General features: G+C 36.7%; 1 protein-coding gene across 1 annotated transcript in view; it reads left to right on the forward strand.

Annotated features, from left to right (window-relative positions):
- The window catches only part of DPH6 (diphthamine biosynthesis 6), a 181409-nt gene that overhangs the window by 77984 nt on the left and 86452 nt on the right, over positions 1-16973 (forward strand). Inside the window, exon 4 of the mRNA XM_011932670.1 lies at positions 15860-15933. Coding sequence (XP_011788060.1) covers positions 15860-15933 — 74 coding nt within the window. The remainder of the gene's footprint in view (positions 1-15859; positions 15934-16973) is intronic.

The following is a 16973-nucleotide window of genomic DNA, read 5'->3' on the forward strand; positions in this document are numbered from 1 at the left end:
ATACCACCAGAATCTATTGATCATTCCTTATGAACTTACCATGAATCTGCCCTCTTCTTGTCATAACTACTGCCTTAGTTTAGACTGTTATCATTTCTTACTTAGATCTCTTTAGGATTCCTTGCTTTTAACTTCAGACTTTTCTGATCAATACTCCTGTACAACCTTTTAAAAATGTAAATTCAGCCACACAACAATGTCAATATACTTAATGCCACTGAACTTTACACTTAAAAATGGTTAAAATTGTAAATATTATATATATTTTACCAATAAGGAAAGTAAATAAGAAAAGTAAATCTAAACACTTAAAAATGGTTAAAATTGTAAATATTATGTTATATATATTTTACCAATAAGGAAAGTAAATAAGAAAAGTAAATCTAATATTTATGTTATCATGCTTGTCTCAGTAACTCTTCCTTTCCTTCCTTGTCAGAATGTAATCTAAATTCTTTACCGTGGCCTACAATGTATGGTACATAATGCTGTTCATGCTGTGGTTTCTGCCTGGCCTTTTATTGTTTTTGCTTGTTTGTTTTTTAAGTGGAGTTTCACTCTTGTTGCCCAGGCCGGAGTGCAATGGTGCGGCCTTGGCTCACTGCAGCCTCCGCCTCCTGGGTTAAAGCCATTCTCCTGACTCCGTCTCCCAAGTAACTGGGATTACAGACACCTGCCATCAAGCCCAGCTAATTTTTGTACTTTTAGTAGAGACAGGGTTTCACTATGTTGGCTAGGCCGGTCTTTAACTCCTAACACCTGTTGACCACCTGCCTCAGCCTCTCAAAGTGTTGAGATTACTGGCGTGAGCCATGCGCCCAGCCTCTACCTGGACTTTTAGTCTCATATTTTGCTAATTGTCCCCTTTTCACCAGCCTTAACCTTTCCATCATCCTTACCAGGTATTTTTCCCCCTTTTTTGCTTTTTCTGTTACCTGCCCCATAACCTCTGATAATCCTGTCCGTTGGGGTTACAGATTTGGTCCCTTAAGTCTCTTTCTTCTGTGTTCAAGCTTTAGCTCCTTAGTCTTGACTCCCACCCCAGAGATTTCCCTTGCTCCTACCATGAAAGGGAGAATGGTAGATGAGGATAGAGAGATAATGGGGGATCTGGCTTATTTTGAGTGAGATGTGACTATTGGAGGGTTTTGAGCAGGCAAGACAGTTCGCTTAAGAGCATGGAAGAAGAACTATGAGGCAGAGACTGGGATGGTCTGTGACTCACTTGGGGTGGATAGGCAGCTCAGTGATTGTTCCCTGCAGATATTCACCTAGTGTTTAATTCTACATCTCATTTATTATTGAGAAATCTGGGGCAAGTTATGCAGCTATTCTTGACCTCTTTCTCTTCTGTAAAATGAAGTTAATAAGAACTCTCTTGAAGGATTGTTAGGATTATAAAATGAGATAATGCATAGTGTAAAATGATAAGCACAATGCTTTGCAGATAGTTTCTTGATAAATTCAGTTTGGCTGAGTGAATGTGGAAGCAGATTGAAATTTGAGAAATAGCCTTACTTGTATCCATTGAAGTATTCTTCAAAAAATTGAGTTTTATGAACTATGGAATTTATTTGATATTTATTTAGACAGCCCGTGCCACTAACAATGTTTTGGTTAACAAAGGACCACATGTACGGTGTTGTTTCCGTACGATTATAATGGAACTGAAAAATTCCTATCTTCTATTTGACATCACAGCCATCTTAACGTCATACACAGCACAACATTTTACTCATGTGTTTGTGGTGATACTGGTATAAACAAATCTGCTGCATTGACTGTTTATTGTTATTTTTTAGTGTAGTTCTACTTATAAAAAAAGATTAATGGCCGGGCACGGTGGCTCACGCCTGTAATCCCGGCACTTTGGGAGGCCAAGGCGGGTGGATCACGAGGTCAGGAGATCGAGACCATCCTGGCTAACACGGTGAAACCCTGTCTCTACTAAAAATACAAAAAAAAAAATTAACCGGGCGTGGTGGTGCGTGCCTGTAGTCCCAGCTACTCGGAGGCTGAGGCAGGAGAATGGCGTGAACCCAGGAGGCGGAGCTTGGAGTGAGCCGAGATGGTGCCACTGCACTCCAGCCTGGGCGACAAAGCGAGACTCCATCTCAAAAAAAAAAAAAAGATTAAGTGTAAAACAGCCTCAGGCTGGTCCTTCCGAGGTATTCCACAAGAAGGCCTTGTTATAGGAATGACAGCTCCATGCCAGTCATTACTCCTGAAGACCTTCTGGTGGGACATTATATGGAGGAGGAAGACAGTGTTACTGATAACCTTGACTCTGTTAGGCTAATTCATGTGCTTGTTTCTTAGTTTTTTTGTTTGTTTTTGTTTCTTTGTTTGTTTGAGATGGAGTCTTACTCCATCGCCCAGGCTGGAGTGCAGTGGTGCGATCTCAGCTCACTGCAACCTCCACCTCCTGGGTTCAAGCGATTCTCCTGCCTAAGGCTCTTGAGTAGCTGGGATTACAGGCACGTGCCACCATGCCCAGCTAGATTTTGTGTTTTCAGTAGAAATGGGGGTTTCACCATGTTGGCAGGCGGGTCTCAAACTCCTGACCTCAAGTGATCTGCCTGCCTTGGCCTCCCAAAGTGCTAGGGTTACAGACGTGAGCTACCACATCTGGCCTTGTGTCTTAGTTTTTAACAAAAAAGCTTAAAAAGTGAAAAATAAAATGTTTTAAAAATAGAAAAATGTTTACGGAATAAGGACATAAAGAAAATATTTTGTACAATTTATTTATGTTTTAATCTAAGTGTTATTACAAAGAGTAAAAAAGTTAAACAGATTAAAAAGTTAATTAGCAATAAAGTAAAGTTACAGTAAGCTAAGGTTAATTTATTATTTAAGGAAGAAAATTGTTTTATAAATTTAGTACAGCTAAAGCATACCATGTTTATAAAGTCTATAGTAGTGTACAGTAATGTCCTAGGCCTTTGTATTCACTCACTGATTGACCCAAAGCAGCTTCCAGTCCTGTAAGCTCCAACCATGCTAAGTGCCCTTTAAAGGTGTATCATTTTTATCTTTTTAATTGTATTTTTACTGTACTCTTTCTATGGTTAGATATGTTTAGATACCCAAATATTTACCATTGTTACAATTCCCTACAGTATTCAGCATAGTAGTATGCTGTACAGGTTTGTAGCCTAGGAATGATAGGCTGTACCATATAGCTGAGGTGTGTAGTAGGCTACACCATCTACATGTATATAAATACACTCTGTGAGGTTCACATGATGAAACAGCGTGATGACTCATTCCTTAGAATGTATGCCCATTGTTAAATATCTTATAACTGTATACATTTCAATATGGTCCTATTATTGCAAATGAAATTTTACATAAACGACTTTTTTCTTGGAAGTAGTGATGTAAGTGTAGATTTTAGAATATTTTACTCCTGTTTATATAGGTTTCATTTTAAAATTATCTCAAACAAATCAAAGGACATTTCCTTAGCAGCTTAGAATATGAGTTCAGAAAGCAGCTTCTGAACAGATTAAACACTACCAAACTGAGGTGCTTAGAAATGAATACTTCTTGAATGTGTTACTCTATTCTCCCAATAAGCAGTTAGGAGAATAAAGGATTGAACCATGTAATTTTTTCCTTATTTATTTTTGTTGCTTGCTGTTGTTTAGGCATTTCACAGAAGTCCTCAGAATATCACCTTATCTTTTATTTATTTATTTTTAATTAATTTTTTTTTTTTTTGAGGCAGAACCTTGTTCTGTTACCCAGATTAGAGGTCCAGTGGCAGGGTCACTGTACAGCCTCAATCTCCTAGGCTCAGGTGGTCCTACCACCACAGCCTCCAGAGTAGCTGGGTGTAAAGATGTGAGCCACCATGCCTGGCCCCACCTTATCTTTTTAGCAAAAAGACTGCTTCAGAAACTCAAGGAAAATAAACAACTGTAGTGCTACACTTCCATTTAGTTTCACATGTAGGTTGAATTTCATCTGGGATGACTTCATACAGTTGCAACTAAGATGGAGACTTAGAAGTAAAATAACACATTGTTTTAAATGGATATAACTGACAAATTATGCCCTTCTGCAATTTCTTTGTCATTTTATTTTCAGCCTTAACAACTTTTTCCCCTATTTAATGAAAGCCCACAATGGGAGGTAATAATGCTACAACTTAGTGACCCAGTACTCTGTCATGAGCTCACTGTTTAATGGGGGAGCTCCAGATGGTGATCATTTTCCATCTTAGAAATTTTTTCATATTGACGATTTTAAGAAAAAAAAAAGCTTCTTTAGTCCAGCAGTATTTTAGATTCTTGAATATATTACTTGGAATTCTAAGTGTCACTTTCAGAATTATTTTATTTAAGATAATACTCATTTCTTTGGTTATTTTTATTAGCCTAGAATTATGTAATTCTACCAAAGTGAAAAATTTGAAGTTTAAGGAGAAAGCATCTAATGCTATACTTGCCCTGTAAATTTCTCACTTAGTTATCCAGGCCCTAGAACATCGCTGGCATTCACAAATGTTTATTTAATAATGTCGTGTTACCAGAAGTCCAAATATTGCCACTCAGAGCTATAATGCAAGTGTGCTTCTTTTATGAATAGTTTGTATTAAAAAATGTTAGAATGCCCTTCAGATGAAAAACACTTTGAATTCAGAAGATCATTTTTTTTCTCCACAGGCAGGAACTCATTAACAGAATAAAACCGGTAACTGAGGCATTTTTCAAAGAAAAATATATCCCTGATAAATGCAAGCTGCTTATCTTCTTATCTTTGTAATAAGTAGGCCTAGTTTTCATTTATAAGAAAGGACAGCTTGTTTTCAATTACCTTGTTGGCTCTGTGAGCCAGCATTTCAGTATTGAGACAAGTGGATATTGAGTCAACAGTCTTAATTTGTGTCTAGATTTCTGCCTTTAATCCCTTCTGCTAAACTTGTAATCGTCACTGTGACCATATGGCTGAATGTCTTCCTCATCTCAAATTCTGTATTGGTTGCCTTTTAGCTGTATGTAATATGGCTGAAATTTGCATATGAATAACACAACACTGGGTACATTTTATAGTAGAAATCCATTTCCATCCTCATGTGTGTATGTTCTTGACACTTTAGTGCACTGGTTTTGAGAGTAGTCATTAACAAATCGTTAGGACTAGGTTATAAACTCTTACAGACAGGTCTACATTTTGGTGATTAGAATAGAACTAATGACATATCAGGCCCTTATTGATTGGTTGTTTAATAGAAGATTCAAACACACAATCAGCCCCCAAATGGAGACTAACAGTTAGGATTGTGAGGATTTGTTGGCAGATAAATTGTTCATAGTTCTTTTTAGAACCAGATTTGTTTCTTTGAAAAAAATATTTGTCAGATGTTGTACATAAATGCTGTGTTAGGGAAGATGTCGGAAGACATCAGTAGGAGCTGTTATCTGTTATGAATCTATTTTTTTATAATCTAGAAGGACAAAGGATCAACGTTTCTGACTGTTTAGTATCTGGAGTATAACTTTTTTTAAAGAAGTATTTCCTAATGTTATCCTATAGGCTAGAATTGTCTCCCTTGTGGTCTGTTATAATGTATATAGACTTATATCACATATTTGACTTATTTCTTTTTTTTTTTTTTTTTTTTTTTTTTCTCTCTACTTAGATTGTTCATCTTTTTTTTTTTGTTGAGACAGAGTATTGCTGTGTTGCCAGGCTGGAGTACTGTAACATGATCTCGGCTCACTGATCTCGGCTCACTGCAACCTCTGACTCCCTGGTTCAAGCGAGTCTTCTGCCTCAGCCTCCCAAGTAGCTGGGATTACAGGCATGTGCCACCACACCCAGCTAATTTTTGCATTTTTAGTAGAGACAGGGTTTCACTATGTTGGCCAGGATGGTCTCGAACTCCTGACTTCGTGATCGGCCTGCCTTGGCCTCCCAAAGTGCTGGGATTACAGGCGTGAGCCACCGCGCCCAGACATTTGACTTATTTCTTTATGTGTCCATTCCTCTGCATTTCTTATCACTAGATTTTGATTTTTTAAGAACATCAACTGTGCTGTTTTCTAGTGTGTTTTAACTTTCCTAGTATAGGACCTGTCATGAAGTGGGACTTTTAAAATTACTTTTTGATAAATATATGAATGATTGTGTCTGACAGCTTACCAGCACATGGGATAAGAGATGAATGTATATATATATCCATAGGTATATTTTTAATATAATTTCCCTCTAATTAAGAAAGTAATACATGGGTTGTAAAAATAGTTAAAATATGAAGTTGGAAATAAAATAGCAAAAATGAAATACTACTCAAAAATAAGAATTATTACACTTTGGTCTATTTCTGGTCCGCTTTCTACACTTAGGGCTATTTCAAAAAATACATATTTTAGTATGTATTTTATGTACATTTGCTTCGCTTAGCCTTATATCATTAATAGTTCCTTGTATTACATGTCCTTTGAAAATATGTCTGTTAATGACTGCTTTGTTTTCCCTCTTCCAAATGTACCACAGTTCGTTGTGTTTAGGATTTTAGGATTTTCTAATTTTTGTTTCACTTACATGTAGAACATAAATATGATAAATATTTTTATATATAAACTTGTGCACATTTATAATTATTTTTATAGACTGCATTTCTGGATATAAATTTGAAATTTCTGGGACTATGAGAATAAACATCATGAAGGTTCATGATACATACTACAAAATCGTTTTTCAGAAAGGTTGCACTAATAACAGCCCCATTGGTGGCATATGACATCATGCAATTGCCCATACACTCATCAACTTCTAATCTGAGTGTTCATCAGATTTTTCAAACACACACACACATACTCGTATATATCTGTTTGACAAAAAGTATCTACTTTTAGCTTTTTTTTTTTTTAAAGGTTGAAATTAGTTATTTGTATTTATTCTCTTAAAAATTACCTATTAGAATTACGATGAGATGCCATCTCACACCAGTTAGAATGGAGATCATTAAAAAGTCAGGAAACAACAGGTGCTGAAGAGGATGTGGAGAAATAGGAACACTTTTACACTGTTGGTGGGATTGTAGTTCGACCATTGTGGAAGACAGTGTGGCAATTCCTCAAGGATCTAGAACTAGAAATACCATTTGACCCAGCCATCCCACTACTGGGTATATACCCAAAGGATTATAAATCATGCTGCTATAAAGACACATGCACATGTATGTTTATTGCGGCACTATTCACAATAGCAAGGACTTGGAACCAACCCAAATGTCCATCAGTGACAGACTGGATTAAGAAAATGTGGCACATATACACCATGGAACACTATGCAGCCATAAAAAGGATGAGTTCATGTCCTTTGTAGGGACATGGGTGCAGCTGGAAACCATTCTTAGCAAACTATCGCAAGAACAGAAAACCAAAGACCGCATGTTCTCACTCATAGGTGGGAACTGAACAATGAGATCACTTGGACACAGGAAGGGGATCATCACATACCTGGACCGGTGGTGGGGTGAGGGGAGCGGGGAGGGATAGCATTAGGAGATATACCTAATGTAAATGATGAGTTAATGGGTGCAGCAGACCAACATGGCACAGGTATACATATGTGACAAACCTGCCTGTTGTGCACATACCCTACAACTTAAAGTATAATAAAAAATTTTTAAAAAGAAAAAATATGTATATATACTTTCCTCATTTTTACTACTGGTATGTTAATTCATCCCATATTGATTTGAAAGACAAAGATACCCTTTGTTATGTATATTACCAAATGGTAATTTTATTTCTATTTATTGCCTTTGTGGGTGATTGCTTAAGTACAGAAATACTGTAGTTTTATGTAGTCAACATCATTCAGTTATAAATATTTAATATTGTACCAGGTACTTTTCTAGAGCTGAGATTACAGTGGAAACAGGACCAAGTACCATCATGGAGCTGAGACAGACATTTTAAACATAAATATTTAATTTTTAAAAATATGATATAATTTTAGGTAGTACCGTGAAGAAAATAAAGCCAGGACAAGGACATAGAAAGTGATGGTGAAAGGATAGGAGGGATATTTTAGAAAGAGAAGTCCTCTCTGAGATACTTTCACAGAGACCTGGAAGAGGTGAGGGAACAAGCCAGATAAATTCTAGGGAAGGTGTTTTACAGGCACCGGGAAAGGTAAGCCCAGAGACCCTGAGATGGAAACAAACATAGGTGTTTGAGGAGCAGTAAGGACTGCAGTGTGGATCACTGGAGTATACTCGGGAGTGCAGTAGTTGGTGGTGATGTCGGAGGGGTTGGCAGGGTCCAGGCATATAATACATTTAAGGCTATCTGCAAGGAGCTTGGATTTTACTCTTAAGTAGAATGGGAAGTCACTGAAGGATTTTGAATTGGGGAAGCTTCATGCCGCAGCTTGTGTTTAGAAAGATCTCTGTGGAGATAGACTGCAGGGAGGAAGAGTGGACTTAGGGAGGTCAGTTAGGAAGCTATGGTAATAGTCAAATTAAGGGGTGGTGGTCATTAGGACTAGAATGATAGTAGTGGAGGTGATGAAAAGTGGTTGGAATCTGGATATTTTTGGAAGGTGAAGCTAACAGAACTACTGATTGATAGGGTGCATGTCATAAAGAAAAGAGAAATCATGAGTGAATCTAAAGTTTTTGGTCTGAATAACAATATATATGTTGTGCCATTTCCTAAAATGAGAAGCAGTATGGAAGGATTTCTGTGTGGGATGGATATATGTGCCGGATTAAGAGCTTTGTTGAATCTGCAGCCTAAATCAGAATTCAAAAGTGTTTACCTAGGATATCCAAATGCTGGAATGTTAGGGGGAAAATATAGCTTTCCTTCTCTGTAGAAGAGAGTAAGTGGTTCTTTGAAGAATATTACCCTGCTTTTCTTTTTTCACCGTAAATTTTTTAAAGCTTCCTTTTACATATTCTTGGTTTAAAAAAATGTTTAAGAAATACAAGAGTGTATAAAGTAAAAAGTGGAAGTCCATACTCCTTTCTCTCATTCTCCACCCATTCCCACTCTCCAGGGTATCATCACTGTTAGTAGTGTGCCATGTATACTTCCAAAAGAAGACTTGGTCTTCCTTTCCTTAAAAAAAAAGAAAAAAAAAAGATCACAACTAAGAATTTCTTTCATTTTATTTAAAAGATCCAAGACTGCACTTGACTTATACATGTACAGCATGTCTGTGTACATGCACGCACACTCCCGTGCACTCCCAGTTGCAAAAATCAACTGTTTACTACATAGTGCTTCCCAGTCTCAATGCAAGAACTTGAAGATTGCTGTGGCTTTTCTTTGTACATTAACAAAAATGTATTCTGGCTGGGCGCAGTAGCTCACACCTGTAATTCCCAGCACTTTGGGAGTCTGAGGCAGGCGGATCACGAGATCTGGAGTTTGAGGCCAGCATGGCGAAACCCCGTCTCTACTAAAAATACAAAAAAATTAGCCGGGCATGGTGGCATGTGCCTGTAGTCCCAGCTATTCGAAGGCTGAGGCAGGAGAATTGCTTGGACCCGGGAGGCGGAGCTTTCAGTGAGCCAGGCTTGCGCCACTGCATTCCAGCCTGGGCGACAGAGCAAGACTCCGTCTCAGTCAATCAATCAATCAATCAATAAAAATAAATGTATTCTGAGAACCATGGTTGATCATCTAGATTCAGCTCTTGGATTCTTAAACATTGTATTGATATATTTATTGGCTTTTTCTGAATAAATTCTTGGAATAACTGTTCTTTTGCCTACAGATAGGTGTGGAAATAGTTCTAGTAATTAACCTATTTTTTTTTTTTAACCAGTTTGTGAGTATCTGTTTGCTTTAGGACGTGCCCTCTCTATTGTTAAAATTGTCGATGTAGGTCAGACAGCTGCCTGGACTAGCTTCCCAGCAGTCTTGCAGGTGTGATTCACATTGACAGAGATGGGGGAGGAAAAGTATTCTAAGCAACAAACGGGCCTGTGATGCCTGCTTTTCTAATGTGGTCACAGTTGACTTCGTAAGAATCTGTTAATGTCCCATATTTACAGAGTGAGGAAGATAATGATAATCTACCTCAGAACATTGTTGAGAGCAGTAACTAACATAAATGTTTAATGACATTATGCACTGCTGTTTCTAATACTCAGTGATGCTCTTGCTGACTTTATTTCCTGAGTTGAACTTACATATCATCACTTACAGTGATAATGGCCTAAGCTGAATAGTTTCACTTGTGTCAGAGAGCCCCTGTGGTTTAGCAATGTGCCAGCCTGTTTAGGGTCCGGTCTTTGTTTCTGACATCTCAGTTACTAACATTATTATCTTTAATTTCTATTTTCTTCCCCTTTGGTCTCTACTACTTGATTAGCTTTTGGTTATCTTGATGACAAGAATGTAATTTAATATGAATTAAAGTCTCCAAATTCTATTAAATTTAGTAATAGATACTCATTCATTGATTATACTTTTTTTTCTCTGAGGATCTGAAATTCATTCTCTGAAGAACTGGCAGTGTATGTGTCTTTCCTTCAAATGTTTGTTCTTTTTTCTGTTAGTCATGACTGCAGCTTTCTCCTAAATGGTCATAATCAACCCCCTAATGGTAAAATACAATGGTTTTGTTGAAGTTTCTATAGCATATGGTGCTATGTCAGTAAGAAAGAGCACAGCTGTGGTTGGTAGACAGTCCTTAATTTAAAGGCTTGGTGTTTTATTTACCAGCTTTGTTAACTTGAATGGGTTAATCACCTTGGTTTTTTCACATATAAAATCAGTTTAATATTATTTTGGATTCTTATGAGGAATAACTGAAATAAGATATACAAAGTACCTAACATAAATCTTAGTGCATACTGGGTACTCGGTAATATTGTTACTTTGTCCTTGCCTTTTCATCAAAAATTTCTGTATATTTGTGCACACACCATTACTTTATCCTGATTGTATCTTCTGTCATTACGACCACTCTTTTCCAACGTCTTCACTGGGGTTTCCTTCTCCTGCCTCTCCTTACATGTTGGTGTACCCCCAGGGTCTTCCACTCAGCCCTCTTCTCACCCTATATCCTATCGTTGAGGTTCTTGTTTGCTCCCGTGACTTCAGGTATATGCTGACAACACCCACATACATTCCTATGCTCTCATGAGCACCAGAGTTTTCTTCAGTGTACCTAATAGTCTTATCTATTTGGATAGTGCTATAAACTCGTTATGCCCTCCACCCCAAATTCATATATTGAAGCCCTAACCTCACATGTGATTGTATTTGGAAGGTATTTGGATCTCCTTTGGGAGATAATTAGGTTTAGATGAGGTTATGAAAGTGAGACCCTCATGATAGAATTAGTGTCCTTGTAAGAAAAGACACCAGAAAGGAGTTTGCACTTTCTTCCTGCCACCCCTGGAACCATGTCAAGACACAGCAAGATGTCGACCATCTACAAGGCAGAAAGAGAGGCCTTAAGAGAGTCCCAGAGAATTCATGCTGGCATCTTGAGCTTAGACTTCCAGCCTCCAAAACTGTGAGAAAGTAAATTTCTGTTGTTTAAGCAACCCAGTCTACATGGTATTTTGTTATGACAGTATGAGCCACACAAAGATACCTAGCAAACAGATTGAATACAACATATGCAAAACTGAATAAATGGAGTATTTTCTTTTAAAACATGTATATATTTTCTTTCTCAGTTAATAGTAATTTAAGGTAGAAATGTTGGTCCCATTCTTTAGGTTCTCTCCTTGTCTCTTTCCAGGTTTGAAGGGAGAGTGGACTGCAAAGGGCACAAGGAGCTGTTTGGGAATAACTGAAATGATGTCTATCTTGATTATGGCACCAGTTTCACTAGTTTCAATCCAAAATGTTTGAATTATGCATTTTAACTGTATGCAGTTGATTGTACATGATTATAACTCAGTTGAGTTGGTTTAAAAAATTTGTAGAGATAGGGTCCCAGAGTCTATATTACTAATTTCCTGTAGCATTCCATATATCACTGTAAGTGATGATATGTAAGTTCAACCAACCAAAACTTGGTTTTATTTCAACTATGACACAAGGTGATTCATTTGGCTGTGTTTATGCTGTCTCAGTATATCCTTTATGTTAGTAGCCATTCTCTTTTTTTCTCTGCTGACACTTCCATTGCTATTGTTTATTTACTGACTTTTTCTCCCAAATGATAACGGGTCAGGGATCAGGGCCTGAACCTAGCTGTCTTTTCTAAGGCATAGGTTGACTATGTAGTAGATCTTTATCTTTTAAATATCTATTTTGCCCTTTGTTTGAAGTTTGTAGTTGTGTTCAGAATGATTAAGGAATCAGAAGTCTTTCTTAACCCTGGATTATTCAGGTCTCACTGTGCTAGAAAACTGTGTTGCAACTTTATCTAGAGTTGAGTGTCAAGGGTTAGTAGGCTCGTCGTGAGAAGTCGTGATGAGAAAGAGTGTTAAAGCCCATTAGTGAAGGGCTTTGTCCGTCAAAATGGAAGAGTTAGGTTTTTAATCCAGTAGTAGCAGTACAGTCAGCCCGCTGTATCCACAGATTCACATCCATGGATTCAATCAACTGTAGATAAAAAATATTATGAGGAAAAACCAATAAAAAATAAGAATACAACAATAAAAACACAAATTTTAAAAACAGTATGGCAACTGTTTACATAGCATTTACCTTGTATTGGGGTATTATAAATAATCTGGAGACTTAAAGTTTATGCAAGGATATGCATTGGTTGTATGCAAATACTACACTATTTTATATAATGGACTTGAGAGTCTGTGGATTTTGATTTTAGGGGCATTCCTGGAAACAACCCCCCACTGATAATGAGAGATGACTGCAGTAGTAGTCAGTAGTAGTAATAGTAGAAGTAGTAACACAGGTAGTTATAGAAGTAATAGGAATAGTAGAGATCATAATAATGAAAGAAGAAAATATTTGCTGAATGCTTACTAGGTGCTGGATACTATGGTATTTACCTGAATTATTTTATTCAATCTCCACAATAACCTTGGAAAATAAGAATTGATATTTTTTTCCTCACTTTATAGATGAAGAAACAGACACAGAGAAATTGAGTAACATTCAAAATCAGAGCTAGTAAGTAATAGGGCCAGATTTCTACCAGGCAGTAGTAATTACAATTATTGCGCCAGGTGTGGTGCCTCACACCTGTAATCCCAGCACTTTGGGAGGAGGCCAAGGCAGGCAGATCCCTTAAGGTCAGGAGTTCAAGACCAGCCTGGGCAACATGGCAAAACTCTGTCTCTACTAAAATACAAAAATTACCTGGACTTGCTGACACAACGCATTCCTGTAATCCCAGCTCCTCAAGAGGCTGAGGCACAAGAATCTCTTGAACCCAGGAGGCCTTAAAAAAATTACTGAACAAATAAAACTAATGATCTATATAGAGGCTCAGTGTTGAAGAATAGTCAGAATTTACTTAGTGCTGATTAGTTAAGTGTTATCAAATAAAAAATAAAATAGATGGGGCCACGTGCGGTGACTCAAGCTTATCATCCCAGCACTTTGGGAGGCCAAGGTGGGCGGATCAGTTGAGTCCAGGAGTTCAAGACCAGCCTGGGCAACACAGTGAAACCCCATCGCTACTAAAAATAGAAAAAGATAGCTTGGCATGGTGGTACACATCCATAGTCCCAGTTACTCTGGAAGCTGAGGCAAAAGAGTTACTTGAACCCTGAAGCTGAGATCACCCCACTGCACTCCAGCTTGGGCAGCAAAGAGAGTGAGACTCTGTCTCTAAATAAATAAATAATTAAAAATTAAAAAATACATGAAATAAAATAGAAGTAGAAGAGTATTCCAGAGAATGCATGTATACAAAGAAGAAATTGTTTTAGGGTTGTGGTGAGCATTAAATAAAAATCATAGCACACTAGTGAATGGCAAATGGATAATAAATTCCAATTATTATTTTAATAGTAATTTGATGGCCAGACACAGTGGCTCATACCTGTAATCCCAGCACTTTGGGAGGCTGAGGTGGGTGGATCACCAGGTCAGGAGTTTGAGATCAGCCTGGCCAATATAGTGAAACCCCGTCTCTACTAAAAATACAAAAATTAGCCGGGCGTGGTGGCACGTGCCTGTATTCCCAGCTACTCGGGAGGCTGAGGCAGAAGAATTGCTTGAACCCGGGAGGTGGAGGTTGCAGTGAGCCGAGATCGTGCCACTGCACTACAGCTTGGGCGGCAGAGTGAGACTCTGTCTATAAAAAAGAAAATAGTAATTTGACTTAGGGAAGGAAGAAAACACCAGTGACTCTTGTCTTTGTTTCCGTGATCTCTGGAGAAATACACACACTCCTATATGTCTATATTTAGTACTTCATTATTTTTATAGCAGAACTTCAGATAAACATCTATATGATATAGGGATATAACTAAAATTTTGATAACATTATTCAACAACACCAATCTATACTGTGTTTACGTTTAATAAGGAACTCTATGCTATGACTTTTTCTAATGAATACAATGACTTTTATGAAAACAAATATGGCTAGGAAGGTCAGGGAAAGGTTATAGGCAAATGTTCTCACAAAGTTGCTGAAATAGGAAAGTAAAGGAAATAGCTCTTTTCCTGAAACCTTATCTGATAAAAAGAATTGTTTTATTTTGGGGTGATTTGGACAGGTATTTCTCTGTCATTTTGGAGGGCAAATTTTCAATTGACTTTAAAGACATGAAAAATTCCTTTTGCACATTCTTGTTTATTTATTATGGCATCCTTTTAGGTACACAGGGTTATTTCAGTATGACTTGAAATATTAACTTTTGTTTTATGTGAAACACTTTTGTTTTTCTTTCTAGTTGTCCAAGTTTGGTAAGGCCAGAGTGTTCATAACGAAGCGATCTCTCTGAAGTAGTTTCTTTTGTACGTCCGTAGGCTAGGATGGATTTTCTTTTACACTTACTCAGAGAATTTCTATTCAGTTTGTTATTAGTAATCACCCCCTAGTCACTTTCTTCATATCTGTTTTCTAGGTAACAGTTCCCTCGTTTACACCCATATTGTGTATTATTCTTCCCTAAGTGTATCATCTTATACTTCTTTGCATTAAATCTCATCTTGGACCTGTCCTTTCAAATCCCCAAGTTGTCCATAATCCATCCATGTACTTGATTGATCTTGTTTTCTTTTCTTTTTAATCCAGTCTAGTTTTGTGTCATCTGCAAACTTGATCATACTTGAATTTACATTCTCCTCCAGCTCATTAATGAGTGTGCTAGACAGGATAGTTGTCATTCCTGTGGGACCATGCCGGATATACTGCTGGATGCTCTCAGTTGCAACTATGTTGATAATAATTCATTGCTTCCTTCCCATGACAGAATTCTTTATCTGCAGTGCTATACTGTTATCCAGGCAATGCCTCTACCATCTCTGCTTTTCTGGATACTCCTATTTCAATCATTTTTTCCTAAGATTTATGTAAAAATTATTGTGCTCCCTTATCTATGTAGGCCATTGCTTAATTTTTAAAAGAAGTTACTCAATCTCGGAAAATAGTGTCCTTAAATAGAAATTTCTCAAAAGTTTCCATCGAACATCAGTGAGTCTTTAAAAATACGTTAAGTGTGAAACATTTTGGAAGTGCTGCCTAAGTCTTTGCTTTCTCCATGGAAAGGGATCTCTCGTTATTTAAATTTTAAGTAAAACCATAATTATTTTTCTCACAGCTGAGAGAATGATTTAAATATATGTAAATTTTTTCTGAATGTCGATTATATTTTCAGTAAATTACTCTGCTTTGAGGTAGTTTTCTAGATGAGACGCAGTTCATTTATAATTTTCAGAGCATGATGTGGAGCCATTTGTTACTTTATTTTTAAAGTTACGGTTTTTTCCTTTATTTTCAGGAAAAAGAAGAAGTAGAGGGGATATCAGTAGGTGCTATACTTTCTGACTATCAGCGTATTCGAGTGGAAAATGTGTAAGAAAACATTAATTTGTTAATTTTAAAAGTATATGTCTTTTAAGAATGTGAATAAGTGAAAAATCAATAATTGTATTCAAATTATAAATAGGAATGGTAGTCTACGTGCTCCATGGAACTAAATGTATGTATTTACCTAAGTAACAAAAGTCATGCTTTTACTTTTTTCTATCCTTATATCACACAGGAGAAAATATAACTTATTTAGTGTAAAGAAAAATAATCTATCATAGAATTGAGACAGATTTTTTAGTGAGAAGTATTATCTTCATTTTTTTTCTTATTTGATTTAGTATATCCTGTTACTCTCTTTTAACTCATCATTTGTAATAAAAATCAAGAGATAATAAAATCAATACAGTAATATTTTAAAGCAAAAAAGTGCTTACTAAGGCGTCATCTCTTCTTTGGTTCATATAATTCAGTTCTTGTCCAAAAATATTTATATAACTGAAGTACTTACATATAAAGCCATTCAACTTTCAAGGAATTTTTAGGATGTTCCTCCCCTCATCCTAGCCCCTCTCTGCTCCCCTAAGGGAGGGAGCACTAGTGAAGCATTTAGTCTGTAGCTGCACATACCAAAACGGTCAATTCTATTGATCTATTCAGAAATAATGAGGTAAAATGATAATATTGGTTATTTAATGTTAGCCTGGCAAGACACGACCTGAATGAATTTACTTTTCATTTTTAATTTATCTAGATAAATATAATATTGTATAGAAATTCTGGACATTATTAACAAAAAAAATTGGATTCCATTATATTTCTTAAGCACAATGTGACCTACAAATAAGTGATTTTGCTAGTCAAAATCATAAATAGAATAAGATAATGGCTGTATTTATATAATATTTTTATACTCTTGATAAAGAAACATTCCTATTTACTATCTCATTTAAAACCTACATATTAATAGATTTGAAAATTTAAGTTTCATTTTTATTTTATTTATTTTCTGTCTAATTCCATGGTGGATTTAGGGCAGTTTAAAAAAATACAGAATTTTAGCCGGGCGCGGTGGCTCAAGCCTG

The sequence above is a fragment of the Colobus angolensis genome, unplaced genomic scaffold (genome assembly GCF_000951035.1).
Source record: "Colobus angolensis palliatus isolate OR3802 unplaced genomic scaffold, Cang.pa_1.0 Scaffold97, whole genome shotgun sequence".
Taxonomy (NCBI): domain Eukaryota; kingdom Metazoa; phylum Chordata; class Mammalia; order Primates; family Cercopithecidae; genus Colobus; species Colobus angolensis.